The sequence below is a fragment of the Nothobranchius furzeri genome, chromosome 2, assembly GCF_043380555.1.
Source record: "Nothobranchius furzeri strain GRZ-AD chromosome 2, NfurGRZ-RIMD1, whole genome shotgun sequence".
NCBI classification, from domain to species: domain Eukaryota; kingdom Metazoa; phylum Chordata; class Actinopteri; order Cyprinodontiformes; family Nothobranchiidae; genus Nothobranchius; species Nothobranchius furzeri.
This window is the reverse complement of record NC_091742.1, coordinates 66258427-66286243: the sequence shown is the minus strand read 5'-3', so window position 1 is coordinate 66286243 and position 27817 is coordinate 66258427. Positions and strand designations below refer to the sequence as shown.

General features: G+C 45.8%; 1 protein-coding gene across 1 annotated transcript in view; it reads right to left on the bottom strand.

The window, feature by feature from the left end:
- The window catches only part of LOC129157539 (uncharacterized), a 66412-nt gene that overhangs the window by 35980 nt on the left and 2615 nt on the right, over positions 1 to 27817 (bottom strand). The window contains exon 5 of the mRNA XM_070542159.1: positions 4805 to 5299. Within this exon, the coding sequence (XP_070398260.1) occupies positions 4805 to 5299 (495 nt within the window). The remainder of the gene's footprint in view (positions 1 to 4804; positions 5300 to 27817) is intronic.

Below are 27817 nucleotides of genomic sequence, written 5' to 3'. Positions count from 1 at the left end.
CACAAAAGTCAAAAGGAAAACTGAAACACTTAAAAGTAGCTGCTATCAGTAACAATCTAACAGATATAAACTATTAAAAGCTCTAAACACTAAATATTTCAGGAAAGCAAAAAAATAAAATAAAATAAAATCACTACTTTGTGTGTTGTGAGAAGTATTATCATTAACATTATTATAATTAATGTTAGGGTTTTTCCTGCGTTCAAATTTGCGTGGCGGCCGCCTCCAGCTATTTTTGTGCCGCCCAGCCTGATTTCACTCTGCCCCCAGCTATATGGACGTTATTTTGCCTGTAGTGGCAGCATTGCACCACTACAGGGGAGCTGTATCAGCAGCGGCGCACCGAAAAGCGCTAAAACCGCTGCAGAAAAAGATTATCAAACATTGCTTTTCTCACTAGTTGGTACATATCTGTGGTTGGTGCTGGGGGGGGGGGGGGGGGGGGGTTCCTACATTGATCAAAATGTCCGGTTATAATATCCAGGAGCAGGGATCAAGTTATGGGGGCTAGATATCTTTCAGGAAAGATCCAGTTTCTGCCTACATTACAATATTTATGGACTCTCATTGTAGCGGGGTTCTGTTGAGCGGAGAGGACGCAGACCGCTTATCGTTGATGCGCCCGCTGCGTCCAGCACACGATACATTCTCAAGGTGGCGCAACAAAAGATTATTATTAACACATGATTGTTCATATCTGTTTATATCCTCTGTTACTGTCTTTTAATCGTTCCTGATGTGCTCCGCTCATCGTGTGCTGCGGTGATTTCACCTCACTGATGCAGCATCGAAACGCGCACTCCGCTTTGCGGTCAGGAGGTCCCTTTGATCTGCTCAAAAGTAACTGATGAGGTGAAAAAGAATCCAAGCAGTTTTTCTGGAGAGTTTAGAGGAGATGCAGGAAGATGAGAGACAGACAGGGCAGGACAATAGCGAAATAAAAACAAGAAAACAAAGCTTGAAAGTAAAATGTAGGTAGATTTATCTCCACTACACGTTTTTACCTGTATAAAATAATAAGTTATACACATGTAATATTTATACATCTGATACAATTCAGATCACCTTCAAAACTCAGTCACACACCCAAGGCCGTTTCAAGGCACTTTGGGGGCCAAGGCAAAATGGAAAATCCCCCTAACCCTAACCAGTACATAATAGACATGCCACCATTACATTAGCCCTTTTTACAAGACATACCATGCCAGCAAATCAGCGTAATATTACCGCAATGGTATGTCTATAAAAGTGCCATGCCATCATGGCATTGCGCAAATTTTGCGGCATTCGTTCCGCCTCGCTTGGTAGTAATATTGCGGTAATGGTCTGTCGTATGCGCCCTGGTGCAACAAAGGCAGATGTCATGATGACGTGGGGAGTTATTGCTGAGCTCCGGCTGGCAAATTTATTGAAAATGCAAGTAAACACGGGCAATAAGGTTTGCTTTTTGAACTAAATCAGCTGAGATGGCAAACTGGAGCACTGCAGCGCTCCATGAGCCTCTCTGTTAGAGCTGAAGCTCAGATCACCAGAGACTGCAGAGGGACTGATGGGGATAGGAGCTGCTTTTTAAAAAAGATAAACAAAAGGCTGCGGCAGAGACCACCCCATACCCCCTTTATGCCACCATCACCTAATCTTTTATAAAACTGCCACGATTGCGCCACATCATATCAATCAATCAAATCAAATCAATCACATTACCGCCACTGTCTGATCTCATAAACGACCTATATCCTCCCCAGGGAGCTGCGGCAAATCCTGTTTTGCAAACGCTCTGGTCCTGTAAAAACACCTTATTGTTAGCAGCAGAAATTAAATGTTATTACCATTTCCAATACACATGCATGTTAATGAAATGCATTATCTTTTACTGGATATACACTGCTCACAAAAATTAAAGGAACACTTTAAAGAAACACATTAGATACATCAGATCTCAATATGAAGTTGGATATCTATACAAATAATGACAGGGCAATGTCCTAGGAACAAAAGGATGCCAAGTCTTTTAATGGAAATAAAAGTTATCAGCCTACAGAGGGCTCAATTGTGAAGACACCCTAAAATTGGAGTGAAATGAAGATGTGGCAGGCTAGTCCATTATTTCAAAAACTTAAATTCTGCAACTCAAATTGCTTTTCAGTATCTTGTGATGCCCCCACAAGCTTGTGTGCATGCTTGACAACGTCGGGGTATGCTTCTAATGAGACAACGGATGGTGTCTTGTGGCACTTCCTCCCAGATCTGTGTGAGGGCATCCCTGAGCTCTTGTACAGTCTGAGGAGCAACCTGGCGCTGCCTAATGGACCGAAACATAATGTCCCACAGATGTTCTATTGGGTTTAAGTCAGGGGATCGTGAAGGCCATTCAATTGTTTCAATTCCTTCATCCTGCAGGTACTGCCTGCATACTCTTGCCACATGAGGCCGGGCATTGTCGTGCATTAGGAGAAAACCAGGACCTACTGCATAAGCGTAGGGTCTGACAAAGGGTTCAAGGATTTCATCTCGATACCTTATGGCAGTCAGAGCACCATAGGCAGTAGAGGACTGTGTGTCCCTCCATGGATATGCCTCTCCAGACAATCACTGACCCACCACCAAACCGGTCATGTTAAACGACGTTGCAGGCAGCATAATGTTCTCCTTGTCTTCTCCAGACTCTTTCACGTCTATCACAGGTGCTCAGGGTGAACCTGCTCTCGTCTGTAAAAAGTACAGGGTGCCAGTGGCGGACTTGCCAATTCTGGTGTTCTTGAGCAAATGCCAGTCGAGTTCTACAGTGCTGGGCAGGGAGCACAGGGCCCACTACAGGACGTCGGGCCCTCAGGCCATCTTCATGAAGTATGTTCATGATTGTTTGGGTAGAGACATTCACACCAGTGGCCCTCTGGATGTCATTCTGTAGGGCAAAAGCAGTGCTCAGCCTGTTTCGCCTTGCACAAAGGAGCAGGTATCGGTCCTGCTGATGGGTTGTGGACCTTCTACGGCCCTATCCAGCTCTCCGAGAATAACCGCCAAACTCCTGAAATCTCCTCTATGTTCTGGAGATTGTGCTGGGAGACACATTAAACCAGCTCTGGTTCCTCCTCGGAATGCGCGTAGGTGGTTTTGAGGAGCTCCTCAAAGTATTCCTTCCACCGGCTGACTATAGCCCCAGTTGACATCAGCAGCTCCCCATCCCCACTGTAAACAGTGTAAGCGAGTTGCTGCCTTCCTCTCGAGGCGCCGGACAGTTTGCCAGAACCTCTTTGGAACCTATCGATAGTCTTTCTCCATGGCCTCGCCAAACTCTTCCCACGCCCGAGATTTTGCCTCGGCAACTGCCACTGCTGCACCCCGCTTGGCTTGTTTTCTGTATATTATATGGTTTTGCTAATCCTTCCCAATCTCTTTATGGGAGCTGCTATAAATTGTAGAATTGCTGCATCACAGTAAATTCACATCAAGATGTATGAAATAGCTCTTCTTTAGTTTATGATGGTGTTGATTTAACTGATTTCCATTATCTCACAAGTATCTCTGTAAACTGTTGTTTGATGTTATTGTCAGCTGTGTTTGCCTTATCAAGTTTTATTATTTTATTTGTTCTATACTTTATCATTATACTTAATTGTTTTTTGTGTTGTTGTTTTCTTATTGTTTAGTTATCCTATTCGGATAAACAGGAGGGATTATATTATGGAAATGTTATGTTTATTATTAACTGAATGTATTCTTCTATGCCTGAAAGCATTCCCACACACTCAGACACACACACACATTCTTGTTACCTAGTAACTCCCTCACACACGAACACACACACACACACACACACACACACACACACACACACACACACACACACACACACACACAGTCTCTCACAGACTGTCTTATCTTAGTTATAATTAAACTCTGAGAGCAGAACCTCTGGGCAGTTGCCTTGAGCTTCTGCCCCGATTGCAATTTGGTGACTTGTCTGCTTATTGTCTCTCCTCTCTCTCCAGCTGCAGGTGATGGGTTATTGATAGAATCCCTAACAGTCATGTAATCATTAGTTTAGAAATATAGAATTAAACTTATTTTAATGAACTATATTCTTGAATCTGTCTGAATTAATATGAAGTGTGTGTTCCTAAGGTCGTATTAAATCAAATATTCAAAGACCAATAAGATTGATAATCTATAATTATATGGAATATCACATCTTATTGATCATTCAGTAAAAGTAACCACTTCCATCACGTTACACTATCAGCATGGCTCTACACTTCATCCTGCAGCAACTGGACTCCCTGGGTAACTACACCATGATCCTGCCAGAAGCAGAAACAGCTGGAGTTAGTAGGTCAGATCCACGGTGTGTAAAGTCCACTCATGGAGGGAACAGCAAGGGAAACCACTGAAGAACCAGGATAAACAGACCCGAGGAAACATGGACGGAGACACAGCGCTGCCCCGTGGCAAGGCGGGAATGTGGAAACGGACCTGTGGCTATTCCAAACACAGGCGCCATCTTGTTACCGGCCAGAAGCAGAGTATGGGTCGGATGAGGCTGGCCCATACTCTGTAACAGCAGCTGCTATGTGTGGACTCTCAGGTGATTTGTTTATTTACATTTGTAGTAAACCTTTTTCCACAGTCATCATGACTAAATGATTTAGGTTTCTTCTGGACTTTCCTGCACGAGTCTACATGTTGCTTCACTCTAACACATTTCTTATTAACCAAACAGCCTGAAGACCTTACTGCTGGATGACTTGTCTCCCTCACGTGTCTCTGGAGAGACCACTTGTTAAGAACTTGTTGACAGACTTACCTTCTGACTCAGAAGACCTGCTCTCATTCCAGTCATCATCTTCATCTCCAGTTTCAGACCCAGAGTCTGACAGCTCAGAGTCCAGATTCACATCATCATCATCATCATCTCCACTAACTTCAGTCTCTGAAGAATCAGATGTCTGATCATGAGGGTTCAGATCTGGGTTCCTGCTAGTTCCAGCTCCTCCACCAGTTTCTGCTGTCATCTGGTCAGCTGAGCTGCTGGTTGGAACATCTCTGTCTTCTATTTGCTGCTGATGAAGCTGTGAGACCAGAGGTTTCTCGTCATCATCCTCACTCTTTATAGAAACGGCAGTAACAGGAAACCCAACAGCTTCAGTCTCCTCCTTCAAACAGAGATGCTCTCCCTCCAGACTGGTCCAGAGCTCCTCCTGTTCCTCCTTTATGTGGAGGTGTTCTGGATCCTGCTGGTCCACACCAGCACTCTGTTCTTCAGGACCTTCTTCTTTAACAAGCACCAGCTGTTGAACATCTGTAGGAAACACAGACACATGATGTTACAGACCACCATACCTTTATATTTGCATGATGAGTGATACTGGCTACATGATGTGGGAAAAAGGGAACAAGAACATGAACTTAATTTAGATAAAAACATATTTCTACTTTAGGAACAATAAAAACTTCCATCACAATCAGCGTGTTTGTTTCTGACCATAACTTCTAAGCCTCCTACTGTCAAGTGTTTTCTTCCAATGTGAGGTGCCTACACTTGAAAAGACCAGACTTTGGATGTCACTCAGAACAATTTATTTGACCAATACTGAGATCAGTCCAGGTTCAGGAATCAGTCAGGTGAAAAACCTTTAAATAAACACCAAAAGGAAGCAGAAAAGGAAAGACAATGGAAAATGTTTAATGGGAGGAAAACAAAGACCAAAATGGAAAATAGAAGGAAAAAAAAGTAAGGCAAAGGCACAGGAGCACTGACAGGATAAAGAGGAGGGCTAATAAAAAGTGAAAATAACTCGTGTCAGAAGAGGGGAGAGTTTTGCAAATCCAGTTAAAGATAAGATTGTCAGAAATGTAGTGTAAGGGGGTCCCATGTCTGTGTTCGCCTTGGGCCCCCAAATTGCTAAATCCGCCACTGTCAGTCAGCATTCATTCTGGACAGTTTTACTTATTTTCTGCTTCTTTGTGAGAAATGTCCTCATGTCCCCATGTCTGTGGAGGGATCAGACAAGGACACTGCTTATTAAGGGATAGTAATGGTACTGACTCCTCCTCCAGCTTCCACAAGCCTGTAGTTTCACTTTGGTTCGTTCCGTCTGTTATTTTCTAACTTTGTTGACAACCATGTCAGTCACGTCACCATGCGTGTGTCATGGCCTGTGCTGAGTTGACATCTGTTTTGTGCTGAGTTCTTCTGTGTGCAGGTGGGTGTGTCCGGAGAGCAGCTGCTGTAGATCTGCTCATTAGTGGTCAGGGGATTTAAGGAGTGTCGGGACAACTCATCAGTGCCGGATGATACTCAGTATTGGGTAGTATTCTCACCAGTAATTGCCTGTCTCTAGCTCGTTTTGGTCTCCTGTGTACCTCGCTTCCCTCATACTATCTGCCCTGTTTCCTCCGACCTCCTCAGGTACCTCTCGTCCACCAGTCTACTTCCATTATCAAAGTAATAGACTCATCGGATCAACCCTGCCTGCCTGCCCTGTCGCTCGCCCCTGACTGCCTGCTCTCCAACCCTCACCTGCCAACCTGGACACCTTGGACTCCGGTGCTCAGCTCCCAGCTATTGCCTCTGCCTCTCACCCGACCAGCTCAACCATCCTTGACTTACCCTCACCTCAAGCTCCCCCAACAACCAGGAAACCGTAAGCCAACTCTCTTACACTTTGTACCCGCTGATCTGCAACTACTCGTTTCTGCTTCAGAACTCCATCAGAACCACCTGAACCCCGACCTTCATCTACACCTCCACCGAACAAAAATAAATAATTTTTTTCTTACCTTCTGCCTCTCGTGTGATTCTGCATGTCGTGGGTCAAAAAACTACAACACAACATGACAGAATCATCCGGCCATAAATCTGACCCATTCGCCAAATCACTTCTGCCTGCCCTCGCCACGACCTTGTCCAAACACGAAAACTCCATCCAATCCCTCCTCGACTAACAGTCAAATACTAACCAGCATTTATTCCAGCTTGAATCCATGATCCGGCAGTAAAACGACAAGCTTACTGTGTCCACCTCTCCCGTCCTTCCGCCTGCCGCTCAAGAACTTCCGGTCCAAGCTGTTCCATCACCCCGTTTGCATTTCCGGGTCCCGGAGTCCACTCCATCGGACACCTACCAGGGTGAGTTCGGCCAGGTACGGGGATTTCTTCTTCAATGCATGTTAACATTTGAAACATTTCCAGAGACTTACAGCAGTGATCCTATAAAAATCTCCTCCATCGTAGGTCTGCTCCGCGGCCGCGCCTTACAGTGGGCGGAAGCAAAAAGCCGAGATCCCAATTTTCTTAAAGGTTCTCTGCGCAATTTCCTCGCTGATTTTAAAAGCACCTTTGACCATACGGAGACCCCCGTGGAGATATCTAGAACCATTTGGAACCTGAAGCAAGGAAAGCAAACGTTGCTGGACTTTGCCATAGATTTTAGAACACTCGCTACCACCTCAAGTATGGACCCGGAATCGCTGAAGGGAGCTATTACCCAAGCTCTTGATGACAAGATACAGGATCAGCTAGCTTTCTGCCCTGAGTCAGAGACGTTGGAGGACCTAATCAGTCTCGCCGTTTGCATAGAAAAGAGGCTAAGAAACTGCCCAAAACCTGCTCAGCCATGTTTTCAGCCAGCTCTGCCAAACCAGTTGGTCCGTTCCACATCACCCCCTAGTTCAGTTCATGTTTCAGCGCCCCCGGAGGAGCCCATGCAGATAAGCCGGGCCAGCCTATCCCCTGAGGAAAGACAACACCGGTTCTCCTCCCGGCTTTGCCTATATTGTGGTAAACCCGGTCACTTCCTGTCTTATTGCCCGGTTTGCCCAAAAGGGAGAGCCCGCCAATAATTACTCCCCACACAGTTCTCTCCTCCTGCTCCCTCACATCATCACACAAACATGCACATAGGACCTTGGGGGGTGGACAAGTCAGGGAGTGCAGGTATGGACCCCATTTCCTCATTCCTGTGGCAACCTGCCCCCCAATTTTATCTGCACCTTAAACACTTCCACCAACGACATTCCACACAAACAAACACTTAGGGCCTTGGGAGTGAGCACATCCAATGGCATTTGGCAGGGGGATTTCTCAGCCTCATCCCAAGTGCCGGTGCTTACTTCCAATTTTAAACTGCACTTAGACACTGAGGGCTGTGGCTGCAAGTGGGGTGGTGTGGTGGCATCAGCTGGCATAGGCCAGACGATGGCCGCAATGCCCGCTCACCACAGCCATGGAATACACCTCATCAACACACACTAACACCATACTGGAGCAGGCGGAGGGAGACTAGGGGGTCTTAGCACACCTCTGTTGTCGCTTGGCTTCCTGGGGCTGGAGGCTAGGAGGGAGATCAGGCCGTACGGTTGGGGTCTGGGGTGGTGGATTGCTGTGCTCAGCGTTGGGCTGGGGAGCCTGCTCATCAGCACCCCAGCAGAAAGGGTCGAACTCTTGGAACCGGTAATGGTTGTACCCCATGTGCAGCAGTACCGGGACCAGAGTGAATAGGGTGTGTATGGGGAGCATGAGCGGGTGTCCGGCGTGCATTGTTGAAAATCTTTGGTTGTATGTGTATGTGTGAGCATGAGGGAGGGAGTGTGTGACTGTGTTTGTGTATGACTGTATATGTCAGGTGGAGCCTTTGACTCCTCCCTTCTCCTGGGACTTCTTGTGATGATATAGATCTTCATCTCCCCTCTCCCTACCACACCTGGTGTGGAGTGCGGTGCCTTGGTCTGCCTGGGTTGTGGCTCCTGGGTCAGGGAGTTAAAGATTTTTGGCATCTGCCTGACCAATCCCAGTGGCTGCCTGGTGGGGTCTGGGACCCTGGGCTCTGCTAGGTCCCCAGCGGGGGTGGTCGCCCTGAGTCCCGGGTCACTGGGTCCCGGGCTCGGCCGGCTAGGGGGTGGGAGGCTGCGGGCGGGCCTGTGGGCTTGCCGCTGATGTCTCCCTGGACTCTGCCGGCTGCTGGTTGTGGCCCCCCGGGGCGATCCTCTGCGCCTCTCGAGGGGAGTGGGGTTTTTTCTGGTCGCAGTCTCCCTGGAGTTCCTGTGTTCTGGGGCAGCTCCTGGATCTCTGGGACTTGGAGCTCCCTCCGTCTCCTGCACATCTTTAGGGGTCAGATCTGTGGCCCCTCACACTCTCTATTGGACGCTCCTATAGAGAAACCTTACATAAACAAGCGCGTGTACACACACAGGTGCTCACATGGTGCTCTCATAAGTATGGACTTGGGCACGTTCAACACAGGTCTTAAGGCTATGGTGGTGTTCTACAATAAAATGTTTTATTTTATTTTAATTACCTTAAAAGACTCAAAGTCTCTTTTTACACTTTATATTTATTTAATCAGGATCGTTGTCAAGTCGACGCCAGAAACAATGAAACACAACTTGAATATCAGATGAACAACAAGGCTTTATTCAACCGGCATTCATACAAGTTATCAATCATGAACAAAACATTTCTCTTACCGTTGCTTATGGGTGGAGAGCTGAACACCCCAGTTAGAAAACGTAATCCATGATAGGTGAAGAACTGAACACATGTAATCCATGAACCTCGTCAGGTAGAATCCTTCAAGCAGCTCTAACCCCCTGAGCTCTGCTCTGCTCCTTATACATCCACTGATGTGCGTGCAAAGCTGCACACCTCCACCATGATTACCCTTGATTACATCCTCATGATCACATTATGTTCGGCTCTACCATGATTACCCTTGATTACATCCTCATGATAAGTGTGATTGACAAACAGTAGTGATCAATAACTTATATAAAGCAATTATACAACAGATGACAAGTTCATTTTTATTACAGGTGGGCACTTAATGCACTGTGATTTATTATCGTGTGATTGTTCAGTTAAACAATGTTGATTATATATTTCTTCATCAAGTTGACACAGTGATAGCTTGATCTTGTTGTATTGTTGTTGTCCCATTTTTTTTTCTTCTCTCTTTCTGCAGGTCTAGAAGCAGATTCTTGTTCATCATAGTTTATTTTTGTGGAACACCCCCCCCCCCCCCATCTTTTGTCTCTTCCTTTCTCTTTCACCTTTCTCTTTCTGTCTCCATGTCTGGTCGGAATTAAAAAGCATTCAAAAACAATAACAATAAAATTTTAAGTATCAGGCGTGACATTAAAAGCAGACGCTTTGATGCTCCACCTGAGAGTAAAACTGCAAGGCTTGTCACCAGCATTCAGACATCAATTCTGTTTGCTTCACAGCCAGACAGGACACACACACACACACACACAAAAAAGACAACCATGTCAGTCACGTCCACCATGCGTGCAGCAGAGCAACCAGGAAAAGGTGGAACGGACTTCAGCAGACGGAGTCATTTCTAATGAATCAAGTGGAATGGATTTCTTTGAAACAATCGAAAGAGTAAAAGGTGTGTGTTGGGGGGGGGGGTCCAAATGCACACTTTGTAAAAGTGGAGGGGGCATTCCCTTCTGACATAATGATTGCGACATCTATGAACCACCTCCACTCAGTCAGCCAATTCAGTAGTTTGCTCATAGTTTAACTCTTGATCCAAACGTTGGACCGTTTCTGCCTCTAACAATGGTTTCCGTCGTTGCTGGTTTCTCTTTTTTCCACCACAGCACCGAGATCACCACGTAGTGCTCCAGTAAAATGTGTTCAGACTGTGGAGTGCACATTTAACGAAGCTTCGAATTAGTAAAAAAATGAATCGAGGAACTTAATGTATCGAACCATTTGATGACTCGTTTCAGCCCTACTTCCTTTCAACACTTTAACAACTCTTTAACTGTCATTGGCATGTTTTTACTGTGTGGGCGTCGGAACGAGCCCCCGCACCATGAGAACAAACATCCCAGCTCTAAAGCCGATCTTCATCCGCATATGTCACACGTCAAGTGATCAGGAAGCAGAAAGTCCATGTGTTAGGAGATCGTTTTGAGACGCTGCTGTAAAAAAAAAAGAAAAAGTGACGCGAGAACCGGAAAAGCTTCTGCCGGCCACAATTCAACAACAGCTTATGAAAGAACGGATAACGCTCGAAACGTGCCGATTCTTTCTGATGTAAGAGGTGAGTCTTCGCTATGTTTTGGTAGTTTTGGCGTTAACATCATCATAGAGCGCAACGTTCTGTGACTCTTAAAAAAACAGTAAAAACGCTGAAAAATGCTGTCTGAAGGCTTTTCTGATCAGGAAACGGCAGGCAGTGAGTGAGTTAAACAAAAAGAAAACTAATTTGTGCTGCACATCCATAAAAAAAAATCCATGTTTAGACTTCTGTGTTCGCAAATCAGTCAGTGAATCATACCGTAATCAGTCAAATGCACAAACCACGGCCCATCGTCATTTACTGATGGGCGAATGGAAAAACAGCCCAACCCTAGTGTGGGCTACCGGAGCTGCAATACTTACTCTGAACTGCGTGGCACTAAAGAGTCAAATGTTTTTACACACTGGGCCTTTAAGCTCTAAAGCACAGCGACATGCTGAAGCAACAACAGTCATACGTGCTGTCAGCGCCGCTGTGGTCGTGTCTGCAGCATGCTGTCTCCCCAACTGTGATTGGTCAAATGATGATGCGTGACTGACGCTACAACAAAGGTAGGTTGTGAACAAGATGAAAACCTCTCCTGTCTCTGATTCTCATAGTGACTGAAACCCGACAGAAGACCAAATAGTTCCCACAGCTTAATCTCACCGCTCCCCATGGGGATGGGTCAAATGCAGGACATAACTTCACCAGTGTGTGACGATGACTTTGGGACTTTAACTCCCCTCAAAACAAAAAGTTCTTTGGATCAATACAAGTCACATGACCACTATACTCGGCTTCAAAAATCATTCATTAGAGAGATCTAATCACTCTAAAACTTCAAGGTTATACAACAGTCTGTGAATGAACAAATGCTGTGGTCGTGTCTGCAGCATGCTGTCTCCCCAACTGTGATTGGTCAAATGATGATGCGTGACTGACGCTACAACAAAGGTAGGTTGTGATGTAAAAAGCTTTTGGGGGTTTTAGAACCCCAGTAGTGCTAAACAGGGCCGTACAGAGACCTTTGATGGGGTGGGAGCTCAAAGTAAAAAAAAAAAAAGGGGGCACTTATAGAGCAATCCAACAAGTTAGAACATTCCGATAATGAGACCCTTGGGCTCAAACAACATAATAAAAATAAATCAATTAGTGTCATTAGTGTTAATGTTGGTTCATAAATAATAGTTTGTTTTTAAAGCTGACATATCTAGAGATGTTACAACCACATTTTTGCCCCTGATCCGAGTCCAAGTTGTTTGATTTTTTTTATTATCTTCCAATACTGAGTCCTGTTCTGATACCAGGTGGTGATGCAACGCATTACAAAAGAAGAAAGAAGTTGTCCTTCTGTCTGTATTTGTCATTTTGTTATTTTAGCCTGAAAAGGTCACTCATTCAGGAAGTACATTTAACAAGAATCAAGATAATTTATTGCTATTGCACAGGTGTACAACCAAATATATTTTGCACCTACTAAAGACAGCTCTAGTAAGAGGTAGTAGAATAAATGTAAAATAAATGCAACCACAGAGAGTTATCCATTGTGATCTACAGCTATGTTAGTTGAAATCTTTTTCCTGTCAGTAGAAAATTCTTCCCATTCCATGATCTTACTGAACTTAACACTAAACACGAGAGCTCTGCTACCAACCTAACAACAACATCCCTTACACAAAGACACCATCATCCCATACATGGCAGGAGTCTCAGGGAAACTTAGAAGAATCTTCTCCAAACACAAAATCCCAGTAAACTTTAAACCCAACAACACCCTCAGACAGAACCTGGTCCATCCAGAAGAGAAAACACCCAAACAGAAGCTCAGTGGGGTCGTTTATGCAGTCCAGTGTGGTGAGGACTGTCCAGCAGATGTTTACATTAGAGAAACTAAACAACAATTACACAAGAACATAACACAACACAGGAGAGCCACCTCTTCAGGTCAAAACTCTGCAGTCCACCTTCACCTGAAGGACAAGGGACACACCTTTGAAGATGACCTTTGAAGTCCACATTCTGGACAGAGAAGATAGATGATTTGAGAGAGGAGTAAAAGAAGCTATCTATGTCAAAACGTGAAAACCCCACTTTAAATAGGGGAGGGGCTTATGGGCCATTCCCATCTGTACCGGGTCGGCCCGGGCCGGGTAGCGTAGGTTGTTTACATATCTGGGTGGCCTGGAATTTTCCCGGGCCAACCAAGGCTCATTCTCGGCCCTCTTCCCGAGGGGTACTGCTTCAGGCCGACCAGGGCCAACACGCCCACTGCTGACAGCAAATTCACACCTTCCATTAGAGCAAGCCTCTGATTGGTGGGTAGAATCAGCCCATTCACACCTTCCATTAGAGCAAGCCTCTGATTGGTGGGTAGAATCAGCCCACATGGGCTTAAGGCAAGGATGTGTGGAATCAACCGGGCCAGGCTGGGGCCGACTGGGGCTACCCGGCCCGGGCCGACCCGGTACAGGTGGGAATGGGGCTTTAGATTTCACCTTTCCAGTACCAATAATACAGCTTTGAATCTCATTCAGTTTCAGTCTAGGTCACACCTTCCTGCATCTAATCAACACGATGACTCACCATCAATAGAGGCCAAAGACTCATCAGTAGATGGAGAGGCGGGGTACTCAGAGTAGTTTCTGCTCTTTAAATAACAGACAGCTACAGCTTATAAACTTGGCTCTCCCATATTCCAGTTAGAACTGGCAAAGCTCCTCAGAGGAGAAGTAAAATGTTTTAAAGAAATCAAAGAAGTCCAGTTGCCTTCATTTGAACCCTTTGGAGAAATAGTCAAAAATAAAATACATAATAACGTAATAAAATGTATATAATTATGCTCATATTCACTTTTACCATCTCTTTGTGGGAGGCGGAAAATTTATCACGGTTAACCCTCTTTGTCATGGTCTGCGTCTGTGTCTTCCCTTCTGTGTCTCATAGCGCCCTCATGTGTCTTTTATCTGAGTCTCAGCTAAGTGTCTTATGTTGTTACCGTTTTTAATCATTCCTCCCAGGTCAGCTCCAGCCTCTTTGTCCCCAGCTCGGTGTGTGTGTGTGTGTGTGTGTGTGTGTATGTGTGTGTGGTTATGTGTGTGTGGGTGTATGTGCTATGTCCTCCTCCAGCTAGTTTGTGTGAGCCCTTCCCTCTGTCTTTAGATAATTGTTGTTAAGTTTTGTGTTAAGGTATCTGCTCTCCTCTGTTTCTGTTTCCCCCATTTAGATAAGTATTGTCACCTGCCTTCCCTCCAGCCCTCACTCCACACACCTGCTTCCTGTTTCCTTAATTGTTCTCCCTGTGTATTTAAGCCCTGTCTTGTCTCAGTGTCTTGTCGGTCCATTGTGTTTGTATTCTGTCAGCGTTTGTTCGTGCTCTGGGTGAGCTTTTGTTTCTCCAGCTTTGGAGTTTTGGACTTTAGGCTCGCTGCCTGGATTTATTTAGTTCATCCTCCCAAAATAAAGGATTTTACCTTATATCATCTCCTGCCTCGTGTCATCCTGGGTTGCTGCATATTTGGGTCCTAACATCCCCGAAACGTGACAGAATGGACCGACCACCCCAGGACCCAGCAGAACCCCTGGATACACCAACGGACCAGCCGATGAACTTTTACTATGGTGACCCGGATACCTGTTGGGATTTTGTTCAGGACTGTGCCCGTTGCTTGGACCTGGAATCCCCGGAGCTCAGCAAGATCACCTTCATGGTGTGGTGTTTGAGAGGCGAAGCCTTGTGGTGGGTCGCAGACCATTACGAAGTCGAATCCCTCAAGACGGTGTCGTTCTGGGAATTTGCCTCAGTGCTGCTAAACGCTTTTGGCCGTGGTCCTCCTCCATCTGCTCCTGTTCTCCAGTCCCGCCCTACGTCGTCTCAGACAATCAGATCCGGTTTCATCTCCATCCCTCCTGTACATGTTGATGCCCTCTCAGCACCTCCGAAGTGCAACACCTCCTCTCCTCCACCTGTTCCAGACAGCACTGGTGCATCCACTCCGGTGGGCTGTCATTCCGCCTCATCCTCTGTTTCTGCCAGCGCCATCTCCACACCCTCACCTGGTCCTGACAGCGCCACCAATTCCTCTCCGGTGGGCTGTATCTCATCCATTGTACCTGCTGACGTCATTCCCACTCCTCCTAAGAGCCGCGCCCGCGGTCGACGTCGCCGCCATCACCAGCATTCTCCTGCAGCCAGAGCTGTGCCGCCTATTCCAGAGGCCCCTGCTCTGCAATCCAGGTCCGAGCTCAAGGAATTCTCCAAGGCTAGAGTTGTGCTGCCTGTCAAAGAGGCCCCTGCTCTACAGCCCGAGCCAGAACCCAGGAGACAGTCCGAGACCAGAGTTGTGCCGCCTATTCTAGAGGCCCCTGCTCTGCAACCCAGGACTGAACTAAATAAATCCTCAGACGCCAGAGCTGTGCCGCCTACCCAAGAGGCCCCTGCTCTGCGACCCACGTCTGAACTCCAGCTACCATCGCATCTTGCCTCAGCGGTGGTCCAAGAAGACGCATCGCATCTTGCCTCAGCGGTGGTCCCGGAGGACGCATCGCATCCTGCCTCAGCGGTGGTCCAAGAGGACGCATCGTATCCTGCCTCAGCAGTGGTCCAAGAGGACGCATCGTATCCTGCCTCAGCGGTGGTCCCGGAGGACGCATCGCATCTTGCTTTGGCAGTGGTCCAAGTAGACGCATCGCATCCTGCCTCGGCAATGGAGGACGCACGGGCTCCGGTCCAGCCTGTCCACGAGGCTTCGGTCCAGCCCGTCCATGAAGCTCCGGTCAAAGGTTCGACGCCTCCAGTCCAAGGGTCGACGCCTCCAGTCTAAGGGTCAACTCCTCCAATCCAAGGGTCGACTCCTCCAGTCCAAGGGTTGACGCCTCCCGTCTCAAAGTCGACGCCTCCCGTCTCGAAGTCGACGCCTCCCGTCTCGAAGTCGACGCCTCCCGTCACGAAGTCGACGCCTCCCATCATGAGCTCTGAAGTAGACGTTCCCATCTCTGGCTCTGAAGTAGACGTTTCCAGCTCTGGCTCTGAAGTCGCCGTTTCCAGCTCCGGCTCTGAAGTCGACGTTTCCAGCTCCAGCTCTGAAGTCGACGTCTCCAGCTCCGGCTCTGAAGTCGACATCTTCCCGTTTCCTGTCTCAAGCCTTCCAGTCTCAAGTGTTCCAGAATCAGAATCAGAAAGAATTTTATTGCCAGCGCTCCAGAGCATAGGAACTTGACTCCACAGAACAGCCTGACCAAGATTACATACACACATATAGACAGGACAGATACACGCAGACCGCGAGAGCAGCCATAACGGCACTCATTTCAGTAGATGAAGAGGGGATTACATGAGGAGAGTTCGGAGAGGGAGAAAAAGGCATTAACAGAGCTACACCGGCAGGGTGTAGCTCTACTATGCAAAAAAACACCCAACATATAAGCACAAACGTCACAGTTCACAATATGAGACCCGGTAGGTAGGGGGGAGGGGCTGGGACCCTGGTTTCCTCAGCGGGAGCAGCCTGTGTGGCGCTCGGCCAACTGAATCCACAGGTGGGAGGGAGGTCACAGGAAAGCACAGAGCACAGCAAGTGCCTCCAACTTGATGGCCTCGGTGCGGAGACCACAATCTGAAGGCGGGGGGGGGGGGGGGGGGGGGGGGGGTTTCACAGCATTTGTCTGCATTCCTTCCATCGTGGGGGTTTTTGCACACAACTCCAAGGCTGCTTATGGCGTCAGATTGGATAACAAGACTTTGTTTGGGTCAGGCAGAGATAATTTTCCTCTCTGCCTTAAAGTCTGTATTGATCATTCAAATCCTCCAGTGAAGCCAATTCGGTGATTAAACATCTCCACACCGTCCGGTGACCCTCTCTGAGATGACATCCAATTTGCCCACTAACACCGGTAACGCAGCTAAGACATTGTCCAGCTTGCGATTCACCTCGAGTAACGTCCCAGTCTGTGAGGTCTCCGCCCGGACGGTGCCGTCCATGGATGCGGGTCGCCTTCCAATCGCTCCCGTCATCCCAATTTTACGGAAAACCAGATATCCTCTCACTCCAATCAGAAGAAGTCCAGTGATCATCAGGTCAAATAAACACACATCTTCGACGTCCTCAATGGACAGCTGAGAGAGACAGATGACATTCCACTTCTTCCAGGAATCGAGTATATATCCCGCTGCATGTGTCCCGTGAGGACAAGCGCGAGCCCCCTCCTCCGTTCTCATCGTAGAAAAAATCTTATCAATCGCATTGAATGACCAATTAATTAAATCCATATCTGAAAAATAGTGATTTCCAGAGGAAATGCAGAGAAGCGCTCTGTAGACAGACGGGACAAAAAGAGCCTTGGGAAAAAGCAGATAAGGGAGCAAAGCAGAAGCGACCGTGCTCTGTGAGTGCTAGAAGAAATCCCTCAAGTCTCAAGTGTTCCAGTCTCAAGTGTTCCAGTCCCCCAAGTCTCAAGTGTTCCAGTCTCCCCACAAGTGTTCCAGTCCCCCAAGTCTCAAGTGTTCCAGTCTCAAGTGTTCCAGTTCCCCAAGTCTCAAGTGTTCCAGTCTCCCAAGTCTCAAGTCTCCCCACAAGTGTTCCAGTCTCCCGAGTCTCAAGTGTTCCAGTCTCCCAAGTCTCAGGTGTTCCAGTCTCACAAGTCTCAGGTGTTCCAGTCTCCCGTGTTCCAGTCTCCAAAGTCTCAGGTGTTCCAGTCTCCCGTGTTCCAGTTCCCCAAGTCTCAGGTGTTCCAGTCTCCCAAGTCTCAAGTCTCCACACAAGTGTTCCAGTTCCCCAAGTCTCAAGTGTTCCAGTCTCAAGTGTTCCAGTTCCCCAAGTCTCAAGTGTTCCAGTTCCCCAAGTCTCAAGTGTTCCAGTCTCCCAAGTCTCAGGTGTTCCAGTCTCCCAAGTCTCAGGTGTTCCAGTCTCAAGTGTTCCAGTTCCCCAAGTCTCAAGTGTTCCAGTCTCCCATGTTCCAGTTCCCCAAGTCTCAAGTGTTCCAGTCTCAGAAAATTCTCAAGTCTCCCCACAAGTGTTCCAGTCTCCCGAGTCTCAAGTCTCCCCACAAGTGTTCCAGTCTCCCAAGTCTCAAGTCTCCCCACAAGTGTTCCAGTCTCCCAAGTCTCAAGTGTTCCAGTTCCCCAAGTCTCTAGTGTTCCAGTCTCCCGAGTCTCAAGTCTCCCCACAAGTGTTCCAGTCTCCCAAGTCTCAAGTCTCCCCACAAGTGTTCCAGTCTCCCAGTCGCAAGTGTTCCAGTCACAGACCCCGTCTCCAGAGACCCGTCCTCCTCCTCCAAAACCCCCTATCCCCAAGGTTTCCTGGTCCCGCCTCCTGGTTTCCCATCGCCGGCCTCCTAGACTTCCTTGGTCCCGTCTCCTGATTCCCCGTTGCCGGCCCCAAGGATTCCCTGGTCCCGACTCCTGGTTCCCTGTCGCCGGCCCCTGAGACTTCCCTGGTCCCGCCTCTTGGTTCCCCGTCGCTGGCCTCCTAGGCTTCCTTGGTCCCGCCTCCTGGTTCCCTGTCGTTGGCCCCCAAGGCTTTCCTGGTCCCGCCTCTTGGTTCCCCGTCACCAGCCTCCTTGGTCCCGCCTCCTGGTTCCCCGTCAACGGCCTCATAGACTTCCTTGGTCCCGTCTCCTGATTCCCCGTTGCCGGCCCCAAGGATTCCCTGGTCCCGCCTCTTGGTTCCCCGTCGTCGGCCCCTGAGACTTCCCTGGTCCCGCCTCTTGGTTCCCCGTTGCTGGCCTCCTAGGCTTCCTTGGTCCCGCCTCCTGGTTCCCTGTCGTTGGCCTCCCGGGGTCTCCTGTTCCCCCCTCACCCGCCCTTTTTGGGTTGTGTTTTTTTGGTTCCCTCCTCTCCCTCCCTCTGGTTTTTTCGTGTCCTGTGTCGTCTTGTGCTTGTTGTTGTTTGTTCTGGTTTGGGTGTCTGGTATCCGCCCCTTGGAGGGGGGGGGGGGTACTGTCATGGTCTGCATCTGTGTCTTCCCTTCTGTCTCTCATAGCGCCCTCATGTGTCTTTTGTTTGCATCTCAGTTAAGTGTCTTCTTGTCATGGTCTGCGTCTGTGTCTTCCCTTCTGTGTCTCATAGTGCCCTCATGTGTCTTTTGTCTGCGTCTCAGTTAAGTGTCTTATGTTGTTATCTTGCTGGGTAGGTTCGCGGCCGAATGTGAAGCGGCTGGGATGAGGATCAGCACCTCCAAATCTGAGACCATGGTTCTCGACCGGAAAAGGGTGGCTTGCCACCTCCGGGTCGGGGGAGAGGTCCTACCTCAAGTGGAGGAGTTTAAGTATCTCGGGGTCTTGTTCACGAGTGAGGGTAGGAGGGATCGGGAGATCGACAGGCGGATTGGTTCGGCGTCTGCAGTGATGCGGACGCTGAGCCGATCTGTCGTGGGGAAGAGGGAGCTGAGCCAGAAAGCCAGGCTCTCGATTTACCGGTCGATCTACGTCCCAATCCTCACCTATGGTCATGAGCTTTGGGTAATGACCGAAAGAACGAGATCGCGGATACAAGCGGCCGAAATGAGTTTCCTCCGTAGGGTGGCCGGGCTCAGCCTTAGAGATAGGGTGAGGAGCTCGGACATTCGGGAGGGACTCGGAGTAGAACCGCTGCTCCTCCGGATCGAAAGGAGCCAGTTGAGGTGGTTTGGGCATCTGGTCAGGATGCCTCCTGGACGCCTCCCTGGGGAGGTGTTTCGGGCATGTCCTGCCGGCAGAAGGCCCCCGGGTCGACCCAGGACACGTTGGAGAAGTTACATCTCCAATCTGGTCCGGGAACGCCTTGGGGTCCTGCCGGAGGAGCTGGTGGACAAGGCCGGGGAGAGGACGGCCTGGAGCTCCCTAGTTGGGATGCTGCCCCCGCGACCCGGACCCGGATAAGCGGAGGAAGACGAGACGAGAGACGAGATGTTGTTACCGTTTTTAATCATTCCTCCCAGGTCAGCTCCAGCCTCTTTGTCCCCAACTCGGTGTGTGTGTGTGGTTATGTGTGTGTGGGTGTATGTGCTATGTCCTCCTCCAGCTAGTTTGTGTGAATCCTTCCCTCTGTCTTTAGATAATTGTTGTTTAGTTTTGTGTTTAGGCATTTGCTCTCCTCTGTTTCTGTTTTCCCCATTTAGATATGTATTGTCACCTGCCTTCCCTCCAGCCCTCACTCCACACACCTGCTTCCTGTTTCCTTAATTGTTCTCCCTGTGTATTTAGGCCCTGTCTTGTCCCAGTGTCTTGTCGGTCCATTGTGTTTGTATTCTGTCAGCGTTTGTTCGTGCTCTGGGTGAGCTTTTGTTTCTCCAGCTTTGAAGTTTTGGACTTTAGGCTCGCTGCCTGGATTTATTTAGTTCAACCTCCCAAGATAAAGGATTTTACCTTGCATCATCTCCTGCCTCGTGTCATCCTGGGTTGCTACATATCTGGGACCTAACATCCCCGAAACGTGACACTCTTATGACCATAAATATAACTGGTATTTTTTGTTTTGTTTCATGGCTTTAAAATTGAAATAAAAAAGTGTAAAATGTTTGTAACTCTGCTACTTTTTCCAGAACAACCTCAGCTTTCAGTGTCTGGATTGTCTTTAGTGTTTATGTTTATTAAAGTCTGTAAAACTGCAGCTTAAATGGAAAAAAACTCATTTGAAGTTTCTTTACATTTATTACTAAACAGGAACTTCACAATGACTTGAGCAAATTATGTTAAAAGAACAATTTAAACTCAGAACTATGTTGCAAACACTCAGAAAACAGTGTGACCCCTGACCTCGCGATTACCAGTTTAATGACTGCAGCCTGTCTGTGACCACAGGTCTATGCTCTAGTCCAGAGAACGGGATACAGTAAAATAAATACTAGGTATCATCAAATAACACTCATAGGCTACTTCACAACTGTAGCTACATTTCTACCAGCATTATGAAGATCAATAAGCCAGATAAAAGGTTAAATGTAAACATTTCACTATAAAACGTCAACTAATAAAGTTCTGCACTGATAAAATTATATTTTCAGCTAAATAAATATTTATTGTAAGTATAAATAATGCTGGAATGAAGCTGAATCATTTAGTAAACAGTTGTGTGTTCAAATAAAAACCAGTGTGACTGTAATCTGTCCCTCCTCATGTCACCATCTACAGAAACAGCCTTCTGGGACACCTGACCAACCAGGTGGATTTTATTTGTGACATTTCCATAACTTTATAAATGCTGATGATGAAGATTATCAGAACATCTCCTCCCTTTGGTTCTCTGCTCTCCCGTCACGGTTCGCTCCGTTTCTTTCTGTGAGGCTGCAAAGCTGGTTTCCTTCTAATAGCGATTTTTGGAATAACATGAATTACATCATGTAATAACTCGTTGGAAAGCTCGTTTTATGTACTTTTAGAAACCGTTTGAATTATTTTTATTCGATTAGTAATTCAGAAGTTATGACCCGGAGAATCTAGAGTGAGAAATATCAACATCTGTGATTCTTGTTGTGAGTTTCTTCAACACTTCAGGAGAAGTCTCTCTCATGTCTCATTTTCTGTCCCAGACATGCAGCTACCTGACTCTGCTTCACACACACTAGCCACGGACCAGAGGTGGAAAGAGTACTAAAATTTCCTACTTAAGTGCGAGTATTAGTACTCTGATAATTTTTTACTCAAGTACAAGTAAAAGTACTTACCTAAATTTTTCCTCAAGTAAAAGTAAAAAGTATCGTAAATAAAATGTACTCAAAGTAAAAGTTCCTTAGTTACATTTTTGTCAGCGTAAAGATGGTTACATCAGTGCAAAACCACAACATCAGTTCACAACACACTCGTGTGTACACGCACACACACGGACACACACACAGTTTGATGGAAGGATTTCTATCCAATCAGTGAGAACAGGACATGCATATTGATCGGACGAGGTTTTTCTAGGATTGTACGTTTCAATTGTGATTAAAATTATTCTTTATTTTGAAAAAAAAAATGTTAATTTTTAGATTCCATCAGTATATGAGGTATCTCAATGTTCTCATGACAAAACTCTAACATGAGACTGTGCTCTAACCTGTCACATAATGAGCTAAATGAAAGTCAAACATTTCAAATGGACCGTATGACAGCTGCTAATGTTGGCCCTGCCCCACTTTACAGTTCCTTTATTCGTGTCCATCCTAGAGCTCCTCTCTGACCTTCATGCTTATTTAGAGCAGCTGATTTTTAAAGTTAGCAGAGTTCATCCTTGGTAGTGGATTCACTCACTCATTGAAAGATATCGGCCAGAGGCAAAATTCATTTGAACAGCATGGGTAAATGTGTATTAAAACCTTAGATGAATATGATTTTTGGATTTTGACGGCTGGAATTGTAAGAAAATCTGATGTTTGTGACTGGTGCGAGAAAAACAAAAACTAACTTGCGGTCTAAGCCCTGGGCAGCTGGTGACGTTTCACATGGAGCTCTGCTGAAACAGCTGCAGTAAACAACGCCTGACTCCGGTGTTTCTGCGTTAGCATTATAGCAGAGAACAATGTGTCATCAATCAGGTGTAGCTTCTGAAGCCTCTACTAGTCGGTCAGATTTGTTTTTTCTCTGGGATACGGCGACGAGAACGGATTTTGGATTACCGGAGAAGTTCAACCGAACTCCGATCCCGCCAGCTGGATATCACTACCAGAGGTGCAGACATGTTTTAGACCGTTTGACTCAGAAGACCTGTGACCCGATTTGGACATAGAGGAGGATTCTGCTCATCTTCAGAACCAAAATTGGTACAATTTGTTTACTTTTCATAAATATTTCATTTCTGTGCTCCACTGGGAGCTCTAAGCTGACAAGTTCTCAGCTGGTCTTAGCTCCATCATGTGTCCCAATATAGTTCAGTAATCTACAGTTTCACTGCTGTGTGTATTTATTGATATAACTCTGGAAAATATTTAACCGACAATTTACCAGAATAAATCTTCCTGATGCTGGAGTAACTCCTTAGCTCAATTCGTTGTTTGCACTAGTCCAGGATGTCATGGAGGTTCTAATGTTGAAATAAATACATCATCTTTTAGATTGTATCTGTGTGTGTGTGTGTGTGTGTGTGTGTGTGTGTGTGTGTGTGTGTGTGTGTGTTAGCTTTCCCAAAGGACTTGTTCTTTCCTTCCTGGAGCTAACATGGTTAGCAGTTTTGCTGCAGTCATGCTAACGGGACTCGTCTAGAGTCCACAAGTAGTGGTGCGGTTCTAGATGTATTTATAGGTTATTATTTTAGATCAGACCTGTTATTTAGAAATGCGTGTAGGACACAGACACATGGCTCAGACCTTTTGCTGCAGCTGTAAACGCAATTTTGCGTAATAATTAGGAGCATGAAAGTAAACAAATAGACCCTTTTACTACCTACGTCATCAAAAGTTGCGAGCGCAGCCTGGCAACGAGAGTGAAGGCTTCCTCATTCACACTCGATACTAAAACAGCGTTTTAAACCCTTTGTTTTGAAGTTCTGAGCACATAAAAATGTCGGGTTGTTGCGTGTATGGATGCCAGAATCGCTTCTCTTCAAGCAGTGGACTGAAACTTTACAGAATTCCAAAGGGAGCACATCCATTTCAACAAAATCGGAGGCGTCTGTGGCTGCAGGCCATCAAAAGGGTAACTGCAGCCTTTTCTGTTTTCCCCATCCTAACACAAAGCTCAACTTTGAATAAAATTGCTGCTGCATGGCTGCAGCATGACCCAAGTCTGGAACATCAAAATGACAGAATTAAACAAATTTATACGCTTTATTTCATGGTTCAAATTAACATTTCATTCTAAGTCATCTGTATTTTCCCACTGCATATTAGTATAAACTGTATTTCTCTAAAATTAACACGATTGTACTCTGAGCACGCTAAAAAAAAGAAACCTATGCTATACTCACCCTGCCATGCAGGTACAGTTGGCTGTGAAGACGTAGTTCTCTGGTTTGTTTACTATGACCCAAGCCTCGTACATAGCAGTCTTGTGTCCTTGTCTTTGGCTAGGAAGGACTTCTGCCTTCAAGACGCAAAACTCAGAGTCTATGTCGTGATATTTTACTTTCTGTATGTGGCCACAGACAACATAGTTGTATGCATCTAACGATTTGTATGCCCGTAGCTTCTCACGTGTGTACTTACTGGGCCTCTCCACTAAAAATGTATATATATCGGGCCACTGGATATCTGGCCACGCACCTACATCTTCCACCCATTCCGTAATGCCACAGGGATCTGGGAGTCTGTTGCCATTCGTTAAAGTGAGTTTAATAATATAACATTCAAGATTTGCCGGTGATAACCCCGCAGAGTAGCTTGATAAAGCCTGAAACAACGCCATTCTCTGTTGCCAAGCTGCGCGTGCATTCTCGCTGACATCATATTGTTTAAAACAGTAAAAGGGCCTATAACAGCGATTCACAATACTAGCATCAGCAGCTACCTTGTTTTACGTGCTGGAGTGACGTATGCGGAACACAGTTCTTCACTGTCTGGAGGAGAGGATTTGGATTTTCTGTAATGATTTATGACAAAAGTCCTTAAAAAAATAAAAAACTGAACTCAGTACATTTTTAAATAGATGGTAAAGTGTAGTTATTTTGCATTTCTACAATTTTAATGCAAAGCCAATACCTTTAACCCTTCACCACTGAAATCAGTTTGTTCATTCCAATCCTCCTAAATAATCCTCCAATCATCCAACTGGAATCCTTAAGGGTCCCGTAACGTCCATCCTGTCAGAACAGGCCTTGGGAGCCCAGGTGTTACTAGAACTAATGGTGTCTCCTCACCAGCGTAAGCCTCCAAACTGTGAAGGTTGGTCTCCAAATATGAACTTCAAATTCATGCATTTATCTCCTCTTGTAACACTTTAACATGTTTTAAAAGGCGTGTATCATGATAAGTTACACCTCCCAGACCAAAGACAGGTCCAATATAAGATAAAATATTATCATAAACAATGCAGAGACGTCATTATTTATGAAATCTAAGTTATTTTCCTGAGCCGTTACTTCAGCCAAGATATAGGATGCATGGATTTGATGAAACCATGCTGTCTCATGCAGTCCTATATGTTTAACACACACACACACACACACACACACACACACACACACACACACACACACACACACACACACACACACAGCAGCAGCAGCAGCTTAGAATCATTTGAATGACTAATTTAACTACATTGAACAGATTTTGTAATAATTTAATCTCTTATTCTGGAGTAAAATAAAGAAACAAGCTAAATCATCACATATCTGTGGCATCAGGAAGCATCTTCTGAGTTCAAACACAGGGATGGAGCACAACATTTACACCTGAACAGCATCAGGATGTTTTAACTCACAGAAGCCTGCAGGTCTTCTCTTTAATGAGCAGAGCGCTGATAATCTGCTTGTTATGAGTGCTAAACGTTATTTTGCCGCTTCCGTGCGGAGCGGCAGGGAAACACATTTCAAACACGGAACCGAGTCTGGTTACTGAACCGAGCAGAATTCTGATGACGTCACACCGGCGCTCGAAGGTGTGGGTTCCAACCCACAGGAGAGGAGGGAGAGAAGAGGTAAACAGCGAGTGGATCACAGGGACTGAACCGCTGACGTCGTTAGGTCCGTTTTAGGACAAGCCCCCTATCATTTTGGTTTATTTTATTTTTTTTTTTTCAGTTAACTTTTTTTTATTTGTTCACATCTAAATGCTCAACACAATCACGACATGTGTAGTTGGTACATGAGTTTTTTAGTCTAAAACAGAAATAATAATTAATGAATATAGAACTACACCGTCGCACACAGGAAGTATCAAGAAAGAACTTCCTCCACTTCCTGCAGCTTTGTTGACAAGTCAGGGGGCGGGGCGATACAGCAAAACCTATATATCGTTGAGCAAACCCTGCTCAGCGCTCATGTAAGTCACTCAACATCACATTAGGGTAAGACAGCAACAGCAGGACACCGTTAACATTTCAAGGTTATAGTTCAGACTTCTTTGAGAGGAAAATGCTACCGCACCGACATGCTAATGCTAACTCCGGTAGCATGTTTATATGCCGCAAACCATAATGAAAAGCTTTGATGTCAAGTAAAATGGTCGGAAAACTCCCCTGAAGTGACATGATTAACGAACCAACCAGTTCATTGAGTGACTTAGTGCCACCAACTTGAGCGTACAGTAATGAGTCTGCACAAACAGAACCTGCTCTGTGCTTGTGTGCAGCAGCTGCAGCCCTCTGTGGGCTCAACTCTGTCTCTGTGCATGCAAATCTCTCCCTGCTCTCCTCAACAAGTAGCCTCTCCAACAGTCAATCACAGACAGCTCTGTTTTATCCAATCAAAGCATGTCCAGGAAACACTGCTTTACAGAAAAACACCCATTTAACAGCTTATTGAACTGCTTTCTGCTGCTGGTTAGCTACCAGTCACCATCCACTGCCTGCAAAATACTTTGTTGTAATTCATGTGTCATGATTAGGGTGACCATATTTGACTTCCAGAAAAGACACATTGCCTATTCCTAAAACTGTTAAATTGCACTCTTTTCAGTTAAAGAGGACTTTTAATTTCAACATATAAAGTGTTTCTTCTCTGTTTGGTTAGACATAAATGATCCCTTGGTGTGTGAAAGGAAGTGAACAGTGGAAATGTCCCAGGAAAAGAGGAGGGTTAATCAACCTAATTAAATATAATTATATAAAGTCCTCTTTATCTGAAAAAAGTGCAATTTTCCTGGCAGTATTTCCTGGACATGCTTTGATTGCATAATGGAGAGCTGTCTGATTGGCTGACGGAGAGGCTACATTGCTTTAAAAATTGCAAATTGAGCAACAGCAAGGAGAGATTTGTGCAGGCAGAGACGGAGTTGAGCATGCAGAGAGAGGGCTGCATACGACTGCAGAGCCGGTGTTGCTCTTGCAGATTTATCACTGCACACTCCAGTTGGTGGCACAAAAATCACTCCACACTAAAAACCTGAATCAGAATATGGCCGAATGTGTATATTATTGACCATTTTTCTATATTATATATTTTTTCTATAATATATTATAGGTACATATATGTATCTATAATATAGTAAACAGCCAGTTTTATATATGTCACATATATTCAAAAGCTACATCAAAACATATATTAAAACCTATATGTTTATGACTTCTTTCCATGTGGGTTGTCAGTTGCTTAATATTTCCTATGTTTACCTATGGTAAAGAAAGGAGAAATTGTACTCATCTAACTTTAACATAAATTTTGGCAGCTTAATGTGACGCTATGGACAATGCCATCATCATGAGCAACCAAGCATAGGCTATATTAGGCTAACAGTTGTCCATATTCTGTTCCATTTATCCACCAATGGCTGTTTCAATTATTGTGAGTGAAAACTAAATGGCATAGTAGCATTTGTTTTGGCATTAGAAATTGAAAATGTTTTTCAATGTGTTGGCTAGATGGATATACGAAGATTTTTTAAGAGAGTGAGTGAGGAACAGGAGAGAGACCAGGTGGTTGATGCTGAGGAGATCTGCATGGTCAAGGTCAGTGATCTACAGCGAAAACAGGGGCGAGCGCACCGTTATGAGCATTTACCTGAGCACAAAGTTCCCAAGCAAAATTGAACAGTTTTCTATTTAGGAGTGAACAGGTAAGAGACCTTGAGAAAAAAAAAAAACTATAATTATCATTTGACCTGCAACCTTATGTCAAGTTGTATCTGTATAGTTGACTTTCTGTATTATAAGTTCTACTACTTGCTGGATATTTTTATATATACTGTTATTTTGTCTTGTAATTGTTAATTACATACTCCTTTATTCCATATCATAGCAGTGTTATTCATATATTA